At 53.8% G+C, this 11,478-nt stretch overlaps 5 protein-coding genes across 5 annotated transcripts; 1 reads left to right on the top strand and 4 right to left on the bottom strand.

Annotated features, from left to right (window-relative positions):
* Positions 1-5: 5 nt before the first annotated feature.
* AFUA_3G08090 (rRNA-processing protein NSA2) lies at positions 6-1,390 on the bottom strand. The gene is made up of 5 exons (XM_077804367.1): positions 1,307-1,390; positions 1,180-1,190; positions 580-1,122; positions 307-519; positions 6-246 (listed from the first exon to the last, which is right to left on the bottom strand). Exons 1-5 carry the CDS (start codon positions 1,307-1,309, stop codon positions 231-233), a joined length of 786 nt encoding a protein of 261 aa, XP_077660523.1. The 5' UTR covers positions 1,310-1,390; the 3' UTR covers positions 6-230.
* Positions 1,391-1,814: 424 nt separating this feature from the next.
* On the top strand, positions 1,815-2,501 carry AFUA_3G08080 (mitochondrial 54S ribosomal protein bL21m; the record flags this gene model as incomplete). Its single annotated transcript, XM_749713.1, has 1 exon — positions 1,815-2,501. The coding sequence occupies one exon, from the start codon at positions 1,815-1,817 to the stop codon at positions 2,499-2,501; it is 687 nt and encodes a 228-aa protein (XP_754806.1).
* Positions 2,502-2,739: 238 nt separating this feature from the next.
* AFUA_3G08070 (GMC family oxidoreductase) lies at positions 2,740-4,629 on the bottom strand (the record flags this gene model as incomplete). Its single annotated transcript, XM_749714.1, has 1 exon — positions 2,740-4,629. One exon carries the CDS (start codon positions 4,627-4,629, stop codon positions 2,740-2,742), a length of 1,890 nt encoding a protein of 629 aa, XP_754807.1.
* Positions 4,630-5,651: 1,022 nt separating this feature from the next.
* Positions 5,652-7,326, bottom strand: AFUA_3G08060 (VOC family protein; the record flags this gene model as incomplete). The annotated part of the gene is made up of 1 exon (XM_749715.2): positions 5,652-7,326. The coding sequence occupies one exon, from the start codon at positions 7,324-7,326 to the stop codon at positions 5,770-5,772; it is 1,557 nt and encodes a 518-aa protein (XP_754808.1). The 3' UTR covers positions 5,652-5,769.
* Positions 7,327-8,038: 712 nt separating this feature from the next.
* On the bottom strand, positions 8,039-10,346 carry AFUA_3G08050 (putative C6 transcription factor (OTam); the record flags this gene model as incomplete). Its single annotated transcript, XM_749716.1, has 2 exons — positions 8,039-9,780; positions 9,872-10,346. 2 exons carry the CDS (start codon positions 10,344-10,346, stop codon positions 8,039-8,041), a joined length of 2,217 nt encoding a protein of 738 aa, XP_754809.1.
* Positions 10,347-11,478: the final 1,132 nt, after the last annotated feature.

The following is an 11,478-nucleotide window of genomic DNA, read 5'->3' as shown; positions in this document are numbered from 1 at the left end:
ATCGACGGCCGACGTGAAGATCTGCTCATCAAAATCATGATGTCTATTTCTACTGACTTGCAAATCGGATCGATGAACTAGATGCATACTTTTGATAGTTGGAATCACAGTGCGCGCCTTGAACGCCTCCCAGGAATATAGACTGCTGAACTAAAAGATAATACCAACGAGAATGCGGACTTCTGGAACGGAACTGGTATCAAGGTGCGGAGGGCCGCTTAAGGACAAGATTAGACCAGGAGGACTCTGCGCACGAAGATTAGCATGACTCTGTCTTGGGAGATACATTGGTGAAAGGTCACATACGCATTGACCGTGCCATCGTTCTCAGGAGTATTGGTGATCTGCGCATATTTACCCCATACGACCTTTCCGCTTGTCGTGACGAGACCCAATTCGGAGACGTTGACTTCGATGATGGTTCCCTTGGTCAGGACTCCCAGTTGGGTGTAGAGAGGGTTCTGCGGGTTCTTCTTGACGCCCAGGATGGGCAGTTGCACGGTGACGCCGAGCTCCGGGCTGATAAATTGTCAGTTGGGTTGCAACGCAAAAAGCTTAGAGGGAAGGAAGGCAGCATACTGCGTGACATTGGCCTTCTTGTAACGCAGACCCATCGGCCGGATGAAACGCTCGTACTTGACCGGTCGCCGGGTGAAGTCGCTACCGACAAATGTGGGCTTGGTGATCATCCGCTTCCACGACTTCTTGTGCGTCTTCTTGCCCGTGTTGACGACCTTGAACATCTCCTCCTCACTGATACCCTTCACCTTGGGCAGGGGCACCGCGAACTTGGCCGCCTTCTCAGCACGCTTATCCTTGATAGCACTGGACAGAGCCTTGGCGTTGGTCGCCTGCGAACGGTCGAGCAGGTACTGGGGCAGAGGGGTCTTGGACGGCTCGTCGGGGGCGGAGGACTTGACGTTCTTTTCCTCCTGTGCCTTGATGCGCTTGCGCATCTGGATCTTCTCGGCATGACGCTTCTGCTGGTACAGCTTGGCCCGCAGGCCGCGCAGGTTCTGGGCATCCTGAGACTGTTTGTGCGATTCACGGGCCTGGCGCTTGCGGACGCGCTCGTCGTGGTCGAGCCGCTTACCGTGCTGCTTTTGCCAGCGCTCAATATACCTGAGGTTTTGTTAGATTGTGGAATGACCACTGCTGGGTCGGGAAGGGCAGACGAACTCGTTCTGAGGCTGTATTCAGAGGCAGTTAGTACTGGTTCAGTGATTTTTACTCTTGAGAACTTTGCATGCGGCATCCATGGAGTAGCCAATGCACAATTCTAGGGATTGCGAGAAGGATCACCTACCATGATGGATGTACAGCAAGCAGAACGTTACTGACAAGTGATGTTGATGGTCTCCTCTTGGCCGAGACTGAGACAAAAAAGTTGTTCTGCGGGCGATGCAGGTTCGATATCGATAAGTCACGTGAGATCCTTATCGTGCTGAAATTTTGTTAATGGTCTGTCTACAACAAATGGCTTGTCACAATAACTTGGTTAAACTGATTGATACTAGTGTTCGAAGTTTGAACAAGAAATTCTAAACAAACAACCCTCGTTTGACTGTGTTACGAACCTGATCCCGCAGTTGTGTCAAGTCGATAAATATCACGTGACACTACGGAAAGCGAGGCGGCCACATCCGCTATTCGTTGGAATTTCTCGATTCATGTCTGCCGACACCGACGCCCATCAACAACAAGTCCAACCCAGCATCAAGCGTCCATTGCGTCTCGTCCTCGCTTGGAGGAACGCAGAGACCTACAAGAGATCTGAGTGACTTAATTCAAGCGGACGACCAAACAACTTCACCATGTTCTCCCGAACAACGCTGGCAAGAGCCTTCGCCCTACCCTGGGAGCAGCAGCACAACGCACTCCTGCGCCCCAGCTTCCGCGCCTGCCTTCACCAAGCCACGAACACAAGCAGCAGCAGCAGCACATCACACCTCGAGAACCCTCTCAGCGCCACACCACAGGCCCAATCCTCCACGCCTACCGCTCAAACTCCACCCAGACCCTCACAGGATCAAGCGTCACCCCTACGCCTTACCAAATCCCTCCTCGAGAAACTCCCCTACCTTACCTCCCAAAAACCACACTACATAACCGCGCACCTCCACGCAAGACCCTACCTCCTGACCGCAGGCGACCATCTCCGCCTGCCGTTCTTTATGCGGGGCGTGAAACCGGGAGACATCCTCCGCTTCAACCGGGCGTCTGTGCTCGGTTCGCGCGACTTCACGCTCAAGGGAGCACCTTATATTGATGAGCGGCTGTTTGAGTGCCGGGTGAGGGTTATGGGCGTGGATGCGGAGCCAATGCGGGTGAAGGAGAAGACGAAGCGGAGACAGCGGCATGTGCGGAAGGTTAAGAGCAAACATAAGTATACCCTTCTACGGGTGATGGATGTCAAGGTCAAGACGGCGGAGGAGCTACTTGAACAAGGGGCGGTGGTTGTTGAAGAGGGGGATGTGCCGAAGTTGGAGGCTAATACTTAAGCATTTCTTGGGAATGAGCAAAGGAAACTTATTGGCATATGGGACTGTTAAAGGGTATGCTGGACTGTTTGGTTTTGCCTATATCCACTGATGGGCATGCTATGTACAGATAGATCTCACTGCACATGGACTCGTGCATTGTATTTTATATCGCAACTGACGTGATTGTTTCTTGGTATTCTCCTACAGGGTTATTTTGACAGGTCAGGAATACAGTGATCTATAGCTAAAGGTAAGGCTATCTCCCAGCCAGTATAACATCTGCAATCTTCTCCGCGAGTGCATACACCACCGCCTGCGGGTGTCCTGGCGTTATGAACGGAAAACTACTGGCGTCAACAACACGCAAGTTCTGTACTCCAAAGACCCGAGCCGTATTATCCAGGACCGCCAGTGGGTCATCTTTCCGCCCCATCTTACAGCTGCCAGCCACGTGAAACACAGGAATCACACTTTTGGCCAGATACTCACGGATCTGTGAGTCCGTCTGGACATGCTCTCCGGGATACGCTTCACGCGCATCAGCAATCCCCATTCTAACAAGCACCTCCCAGACTTGACGCTGGCGCTTGAATGACTGAATCGCCAGGTCGACGTCTGTGGGATCAACAAGCCACTGCGGGTCGATGACAGGCGGCGTATTCATACTCGCATCAGCCAGCGTCACGGACCCCCGAGAGAACGGGGCAACGAGCGCCGTCGCGATGGTGGCGTAGTTGTGCCCGTCGCTCGGATCGCCGGTCATGTAGTTGGACCCGTCCCCGATCCAGGAATTCACCGGCAGCCATTCGATCTCTGGCCAGTCTCTTGGGACGCTGGACAACGCCTGGATGGAGGTCTCGGAGAGCTGCGAGCGATACGGTTCAGGGAGCTTCTCAAAGCCGTAATATCCGGCGCCAAAGATAGAAAGCGGCCCGGTGGCGTTGGCGAGGTACTGCTCTACCTCCCTGGTAGCCAGGGATGGATCGTTGGCGGATGCAGACGCTGTGAGGACGTTAACTCGACGGACGGAGCCGAAGTAAACGTGGTCTTGTAGGTTTTGGCCAACGCCCGGCAGGTCGTGGATGCAGTCAATGCCGAACTTTGAGAGCTGGTCGCATGCTCCAACGCCTGAGACCATGAGCAGCTGGGGAGACTGGAACGCGCCGGCGGAGATGATGACCTCCTTGCGAGCGTTCAATTTGTAACTGACCGGTGGCGTGCCGAATGTCCCCGCTGTTGAGACCTGGACGCCCGTTGCGGCCTTGTTCTCGTCAAACAGGATTTTCTGCGCCATGGCGTTGATGTAGATCGTAGGAGGCGAGCCGCCGGCGATGGCCTCCTGGAGGAAACTCGCCTCGGACGACGAACGCTGTGCGTTCTTCGGGTTGATCGTGGAGGTTCCGTATGCAGCTCCTAGCAGCCTGCCACTGTTCAGCCCATCGATCTCCTCCAAGCCCACGGCAGTGAAGGCCTTCTGTGCCCAAGTTCCAAACACATCGACACTATTGCCAAAAGAAACCTGCAGAGGACCCCCCGAAGGCTCAAACGCGTCTGGAGTCTGCGTATTTGTACTATTGACGTACAGACTCTGGTCCGGAGGCGTATAGTGGCATGACTTCTTAAAGTACGGAAGCATCCTGTCGAAAGTATAGCTCTCGTCACTCGCCTCATCCGCCCATCTCTGCATGCTGTCTGCCGTGGACCGATGATAGAGCATGAAATTTCGCGCAGAGCTCCCTCCCAGTGTCTTTCCCCGGGCATAATGCGCGGTGCGATTGCCTGCACCAGGCTGGGGCGTTGTTACGAACCCCCAGTCGATAAGTGGCTGGTAGTCCTCCGGGTCTGTCCCGGCAAAGTACGGCGCGTAGCCGGGAACGATCGACTTATTCCCATTGTCGATCTCGTAGAAGCTTCCGGCCTCGATGACCGCGACACTCGCTGATCGGTTCTGGGCGAGTCTGCTGGCGACGGTCAGGCCGGCGTTCCCACCGCCGACAACCACATAGTCAAAAGTTGCGTCGGCGCCTGGAGTCCCAAAGAAGGTTCCTAGCAGAGGGTCTTTTTGTCCATGTGAGAGGAGGTTAGGCTTCGAGGGCCGCTCTGCTGCCGCAACAAGGCTGAGGGAGAGCAGATAAAAGGTACGCATTTTTGCGGTACCGAGTCGCTGACGGAAGGCGTCCTTATTGGGGAGCTGGCAAATTCAAGCATTAGCAAGGAGCATTTGTACTTTTACGTAGAGCAGAAAGAATGTGAGAAAGCACTGAGTAGGGCTAAGCGCATCGTTCTGTAGACGTACCACACACACTGTTTGTTATAGATTCAGCAAACGAGGGGAACCCGCCATTGGGAGTAATATTGTAGTAGATGGAAGACCCCGCGTCTTGATGCAATAAGCTGAAGGTGGGCTGCGTATGATGGCTGGATGAGCGTGTCAGTATGCTTGAGCAGTCAGAACGCAAAGAACCTGACTGCATCTAATGCGCGATATCACATCAGCGCAATGCAGCAAGGATTGCAATCTTGAAAGCGATCATCGCGTCGAGGGAGATGCTGATACGAGTCGATCGCAGCATTTGGTCTCTGTAACACAGAAATGCCTGCCACGAAAAGTGTACATGAAAAATGACTATTGCTTGTCCGGGGAATGTAAAATGATGGTGTAGATGTCAGAGATAACACAGTACATCTCAGCGTGGAGAATACTTCTGACTGGACTGATGATATGTACCGCATATTTGAAAAAGACATATTTACCATGAGGCAGTCTCCAAGCAAGGTACCTGCTACAGAAGAGTTCTCCCTGACTTCTACGTGGAAATAAGACAGAAGCATTAGAATGACAGCGCGCCACGTCCCGTCAGGAAATAACATGCCTCACTGATTAAACTATTTTGTGAAACGAAAGTACAGTCTCTCTTATCCCTGCAGGATAGAGCCGCTATTGACCAGATATGTCCTCATTTCTGTCGAAACATTCCAGCTTGCTCCAACGTGTGGGAAGATACGCATGGAAATGCGCATGAAAACATGCATTGTATTTGTAAGAATGGCGACCTACACCTCGCTGACCTCTATAAGCTCCTTGAACAAAGACATCAGGGGACCTTATACACAATACGCTCGATCGTCAAGGGACTAGGACAAGTTGCTCTCCAATTGGAGTGACCATGGTTCCGTAGACATTGCCATCACACATTTGAGCATCCACCGGTAAGAAAATGGAGACATAGGATCTACTCCAGTGGATGAAATAATTCGCTAATAACACGCAAACGCAGAATCAGAGTCAGTCAATCGATCCAATTCCCAACTGCTGGCAACAAGTCTCCAAACTCTCCTGCTGGATCTGCTCGTACAGATAGAATTCGTCCAGCACAGGAGCCCCCAGCATCCGTTGGAATCCATCCAGATCAGCATCAGCATCAGCCTCCATGATCGGTTGCTTGGACTGCGACATGTTGGCCAAGTTCGAATTGAAAATGCCTCCAGCGGATAAAGGCAAGAAGTCCTCGTACGTGATGGGCTCGTAGTCGAGCACATTATCCTTCAACAACTGCGCCAGCGAAACAGATTCCACGCCCTGATATTTCCTCTGCAAGGCATACGGTGCCACCCGATAACAGAAGAAAGCCAGTTTCTGCGTCTGCAGCTGCACCAGATCATCAGGAAACTCCTCGAAACATTTCCTCAAGATCCTCTCATACTCCACCGGCTCCAAGCCAGCCGCCTCGCGATTCACCCTCGCAAGAATCTGATCGTACAACCGGCGCCCTTTCCGCGTCAGCGCATACCCCCGCTGCTCGACCTCCCCAAACCGCGCCGTATGCGAGCCCCTCACGTACTCACCCCCCGCATCACGAAAGTAGACCGTCTCCTCCAGCGCCTTGAAGCTCGTCTGACGCAGGAGAATGGGGTTCACACGGCACGGTGGACCCTCGATGCGTTCTTTAACTGGCATCCCCCGCTCACGCATCATCCTCTGCACGAGATCAATGTCGATCGTCCGCGGGGTCAAATGGTTGATGTGGCAGCTGGGGAAGGAGACGATATCAGCCACCAGGGGATGCTCTGCCTTGAGAATGCGGTACTCCTCCAGCGTGACCGCCGCCCGCGAATGCCACCGGAAGGTCTCTAGCCCCTCAGCGATGAACTCGTCGCATTCTTTGCAGCTCAGCGACCCGTTTGTCTCCGCTAGCTCGAGGAGCTCCAGTAGCCGGGGGGTGAAGATCTCCCGCTGCGCGAGCGCCCGCTCAGCCAGCGCCCTCGTCCTCTCGCTCAGCAACTCCATCCGGAGCACAGTCGTGAATACCCGGAATGGATGTCGGGCTAGCGCCTCGCGTGTGCGCGGCCGGAACGCAGTCGCGTGCATGGGGAAACCCGCGACGCTCAGATCGTAGTACCCCACGGGGAGCATGCCCATGACGGCGAACATGCGGCGGATGGTGGAGAGTTCGCGCGCGGTGCCGAGGCGGATGGCGCCGTGCCGTTCGACGCGGTTTCGGGCGGGGAGGATGTCGTCTGGGTTGATGATTGGGGTGGTGTTGCCGTGCTGCCGCTGGCTGGTCTGGAGGGCTTCTGCGTCGGCTTGCCAGACGAGGTCGACGAGGTCCCCGTACAGGGGCACTTCGGCTTTGTACATTTCCGAGAGGGCATGACAGAAGCGGGCGCGAAGGTTATCTTGGTCTTGGGTCATTTTTCCTTTGACTGTATCAACTGTAGACATGTAGACGAGACGGTTTGATACTCTCCTGGCTACGACCACCCTGTGTGCAAGAAGGTCATCAATAACACCTTGAAGGCGCAGACTATATACAAGGCACAAGCCTGTCGCTAACAAGTTCATGACTACGTCTCTTCCCCTCACTTCATCATCAACGACCTCATTACCGTGCATATCCGTCCCGGATCCTATCCGACGGATCACGGATATCACCCGATCAGCAAGGCACCAATTGCCGTCTACGCTCGGTTCAGTAACAGGAACACAGAGTAAGTGGGAGCGAGCGGGGAAATGCGGAGAATACCTCGTTCACTACACTTTGGATCGAACTGTGACTCCTGTATGGGCTATGGTAGGGCTGGAAAGAGTTGCCGGGCTGAGTTCTATCGGAATCGATCGACTGCGGACAAGTCCAACCCATCACCCGGTTTGCCGGGTTGCTGCGCCGCTGTGTCGAGCCTACTTTTTCGATCGGATGTCCGACATTGCGTAGACTACTGAGTCTCCTTATGATTGATTGCAGACTTCAGATGAGGAATACTGCATAGTGATGTAGTAATACCATTAATTCGTGATCTATCCCAATCGCCGATCCAGTCTATCCGGGTTCATCATGAGCTAGCTAGGATACAGAGAAAATCATCATCAAACAAGTAAATCGATCCAGGGAATTGAATCATCCAGTCGTCCATCCGGGGAATCATTCGTAAATCCAGATCCAGCGAGCAAACCAGGCGGATGGGCTGAATCCGCCACCAGGTCCAAAGGGTTGAAAGGTCGTTAGGCATAAGTGATGTAAGGTAGATGATTATGTGCAAGAAGTACGTGAAGAAGGTTACAATTGAGGAACAGAGGCCTCCTGGACACTTTCGTCGCTGACGGAGGTAGCCGGAGAGGCCAGGCCCGAGACGACAGACGAGGTGCCGCCGCGGGTGCTGTCCGGCGCGCGGTCCATCTCGAGCATCGACTCGTCCAGCTGCGAAGCAGAGGGCAGAGGGGCGTTGTGGATGGTCGGTTTGGCGGCGCTGGTCATCAGCTCGTCGATGCCCGGTTTGCCGGGGACGTGGTGGTCGAGGTTACAGGCGTTGTCGAGGCTGTCGAGGGCAAATTCGAGGAACTCAGCGTGCTTGCGGCTGACGCTCAGCGTCCAGCGGTACTCGCAGAGGCGGAGACGGTAGAACTCGGCCTCCTCCTTGGTGGGTGCGGTGATGCGCAGGAGGATGCCGAAGGAGCCGATGAGTGAGAAATTAGTGCGGGAGGCGGCGGGCCAGAATGAGCGGAGGTGAGGCTGACGCAGCCGGTTGACAAAGTCCATGGCTGAGATGAGGCGCGTCTTTGCGGCGGAGCGGCAGATGTGGGAGAGGTAGGCGTCGGCCGTGTCCGGGGAGAGGGACCGGATGATGCAGCGGTGGAGGGTGATTTCGGTTGCGAAGTAGGAGAGGTGGAGGGGCCCGTTGCGGGCGGTGTCTTCAGTGACCGTGTCGAAGAGGTCTATGCTCGAGTCCATCTTCAGTTGCGGCGGCAGCGATGCAAACCATTCCTTCAGTCGGATCTGGGCCGGTTTGGCCCGCTCCAGGATCATGCGTGTTCGGTTCGCGCCAGCCGCTTTGAACTCCTCGATCGCTTGAAGAGTGTAGAATCGGTCGAGAATGTCAGACAGGATGGTGGTCAGCGCCACCATGTGGCAGAAAAAGAGCGGACCGTGGCCGACGTCTGCATCGTCCTGCTGCGCGTTGTCCGTGTGGAAGGCCTCGGTGAAATCCTGTTCTACCAAGTCCTTGACGGTCCAGTTGAAGGCGAAGATGTGGGAGGGCCGCCCGTGAATCAGCGCCGACCATTTGTCCTGCATATACAGGGCCCACGCCAGCCGTTTCCGCAACCCCTTTTCCCAGGTCTCCATGTTCCAGCCACTGCAGTCCTGGTGCAGCCCAAGCTCGAACCCAGCGGTGACCAGCTGGGCATTCAATGCATGAGTCGCGATGGTGGACTTCTCCATAAGAAGTAGTCCGGCCTGGATCGTCGAGATAGTTGCATGGGGCAAGGACTCAATCAGAAGTCGGAGCGCGGTGCTCTCGAGACGGCCAGCATCCGGACGTCGCACCGACTGCGAGGCAGGGCCAATATCCACAAACTTCAAAGCGCAGACATAAACAGCTGAGAGTAAGAGCGGGGAAAGCCCTTGTCTGGTCCGATATGACTGACGAAAGGCATCCTCCATCAGGATGGGAAACACCGGATGGATGCTTTCAAAGTACTTCTCCACCAAGGTGGATCCATAGGGAGCAACCAGGCTCTCGATAGCATCGAGCGAGATGGACGGAGAGTCCGCCTGGGATGGGGGCTCGACGACACGCATAAAGGTACCGTCGTTACCGATCTTACGTACCCGGGCTGATGCAACAACTCCTTCGTCGTTCTGGTCAAGAGGAAGATGTTCAAGTAGGGCAGGCTCTAACTCAGTGGTCATGCCAATGTACTTAGCCGACTGGGACCAATACCCGGACGGGATCAGGAGGTTGTGACCATTCACAGGTGAGCGGGAGACATCTGTCTTGGAAACTGGTGAGAGGGCTGCTGCTGCTGGTTGTTGTTGTTGTTGATGTTGATGTTGTTGCCTGCCAAGGAGAGAGAGCGAGAAAGATTAGTGTTTATCTTGCAATGTGCATACACATAACTTGATATGACGTCCGAGATCGGCATTGGGGTAAGATTCCCCACGAGGAAGAAAACACATCGTCATACCTCTTGGTAGTGTCCACATCCTCGGGGGTGGGATCTTCTAGTTTTCGCTTTTTAGATTGTGCATCTGCCGTACCTGGACGGCTGAGAGTGAAGGTGCACTCCTGGCGATGGAAATCGCATGAGTAGCATTTATTGACCATTTCGTTCATGGCGCACCGGCTCTTTCTACGCAGACAGGCGTCACAACTTGACCCATCCCGACCAGGTGCCGGCAGACGGGGCAATGATCCAATGGAGGTAGAGGAGGGCGAGATAGGCGCAGGAGTCGAGCTAGCCTGCTGCTGTTGCGAACGGGCTCGAAGGTGGTGGTGGTCTGAGGGGTGAGGCTGTTGAAAGGGAGCTGCAGATGTAGCCGCAGGGCCAGCCGTCGTGGACGACTGGAGAGTGATAACGGCAGCCATTCACTGTGGAGAGATTCCTCAGGCACAGGAGGGGGGGAAACCAGAAGGAGAAGAGACGATCCCGATAGGGAAGACGTAGATAGAAAATAGAGATAGCAGATATCTAGGTAGATAGATAAGAGATACTTGTGCAGGGATAATGCACCCACACAACCTGACAGATAAATCAAATGGATTTGCTCTCGTAAACCGGGATATCCGGAGATGCCAGGATGATGCTCCGCGAGAAGCTCGAAATTACTCCTCGCCAAGGGTTTAGGAGAGAGCTGTGTCAGGTTTGGGTGATCTGTCGGCAGATACGAATAGCTTCAATGCTGTCCACCAACCAATCAATGACTGGGGATGCAGCCCAAATCCACGGGGTTGAGAGCAACGTACAAACCGCGGAGGAGAAGCTTATCGGTACCTAGACACTAGACAGGTGAAAGACGAGTCTAGATAGAAGTAGTGGATAGACTAGACTCGACACAATTGCCAGGTAGAAGGAAATGTAGTCCGGAGATAGTAGTCGTCAACTGTAAAATGCGATCTTGATCGGGGGAGCGGAGAGAGCGGAACCGGAGCAAATAATTGATAACACTGGGGACCAGTTGGCTGGAGTCTCAACAAATGATTGATCTAACAATGATGATGATGAAGATGAAGATGTAGATAATAATCGAGATGAGTCTGTGCTCTTGAAACGATAATAATAGAAGATATGACGACCAGACAGAGTAATGATATGATTGTATATTGCTTGTTATCTTCAACAATAGTAATGAGCCTTCGCGAGCGACTGCAGCAGTATCAAATGCTTGATAGTCCGCTCTGTCATTCCGCGGAAAATGAAAACGGTTTCACTCTATGACTTCTGAATGATCGATAGATAGAATGTTAATGATACGAACCGAGTAGAGGAAAAGCTATCTCTCAGATCCAGGATGGATTGACTCCAGGTGTACAGAGTAGTATATACATGAGTTCTCTGGATGCCTCGCCGTCATACACCTTTCCACCCGGACTTTCAGCCTTTCCCTCCGGTTCAGTTAAGATTGGATAACAGAAACATCAACATTCCAACGAGATCCCGACTCTCTCCATGCGATCAGCTCGGAAACTACGTTTCCCACACGTAACAGATTGCCTCTGC

This window comes from Aspergillus fumigatus, chromosome 3 (genome assembly GCF_000002655.1).
Source record: "Aspergillus fumigatus Af293 chromosome 3, whole genome shotgun sequence".
NCBI lineage: Eukaryota > Fungi > Ascomycota > Eurotiomycetes > Eurotiales > Aspergillaceae > Aspergillus > Aspergillus fumigatus.
This window is presented reverse-complemented; position numbering and strand designations above follow the sequence as displayed.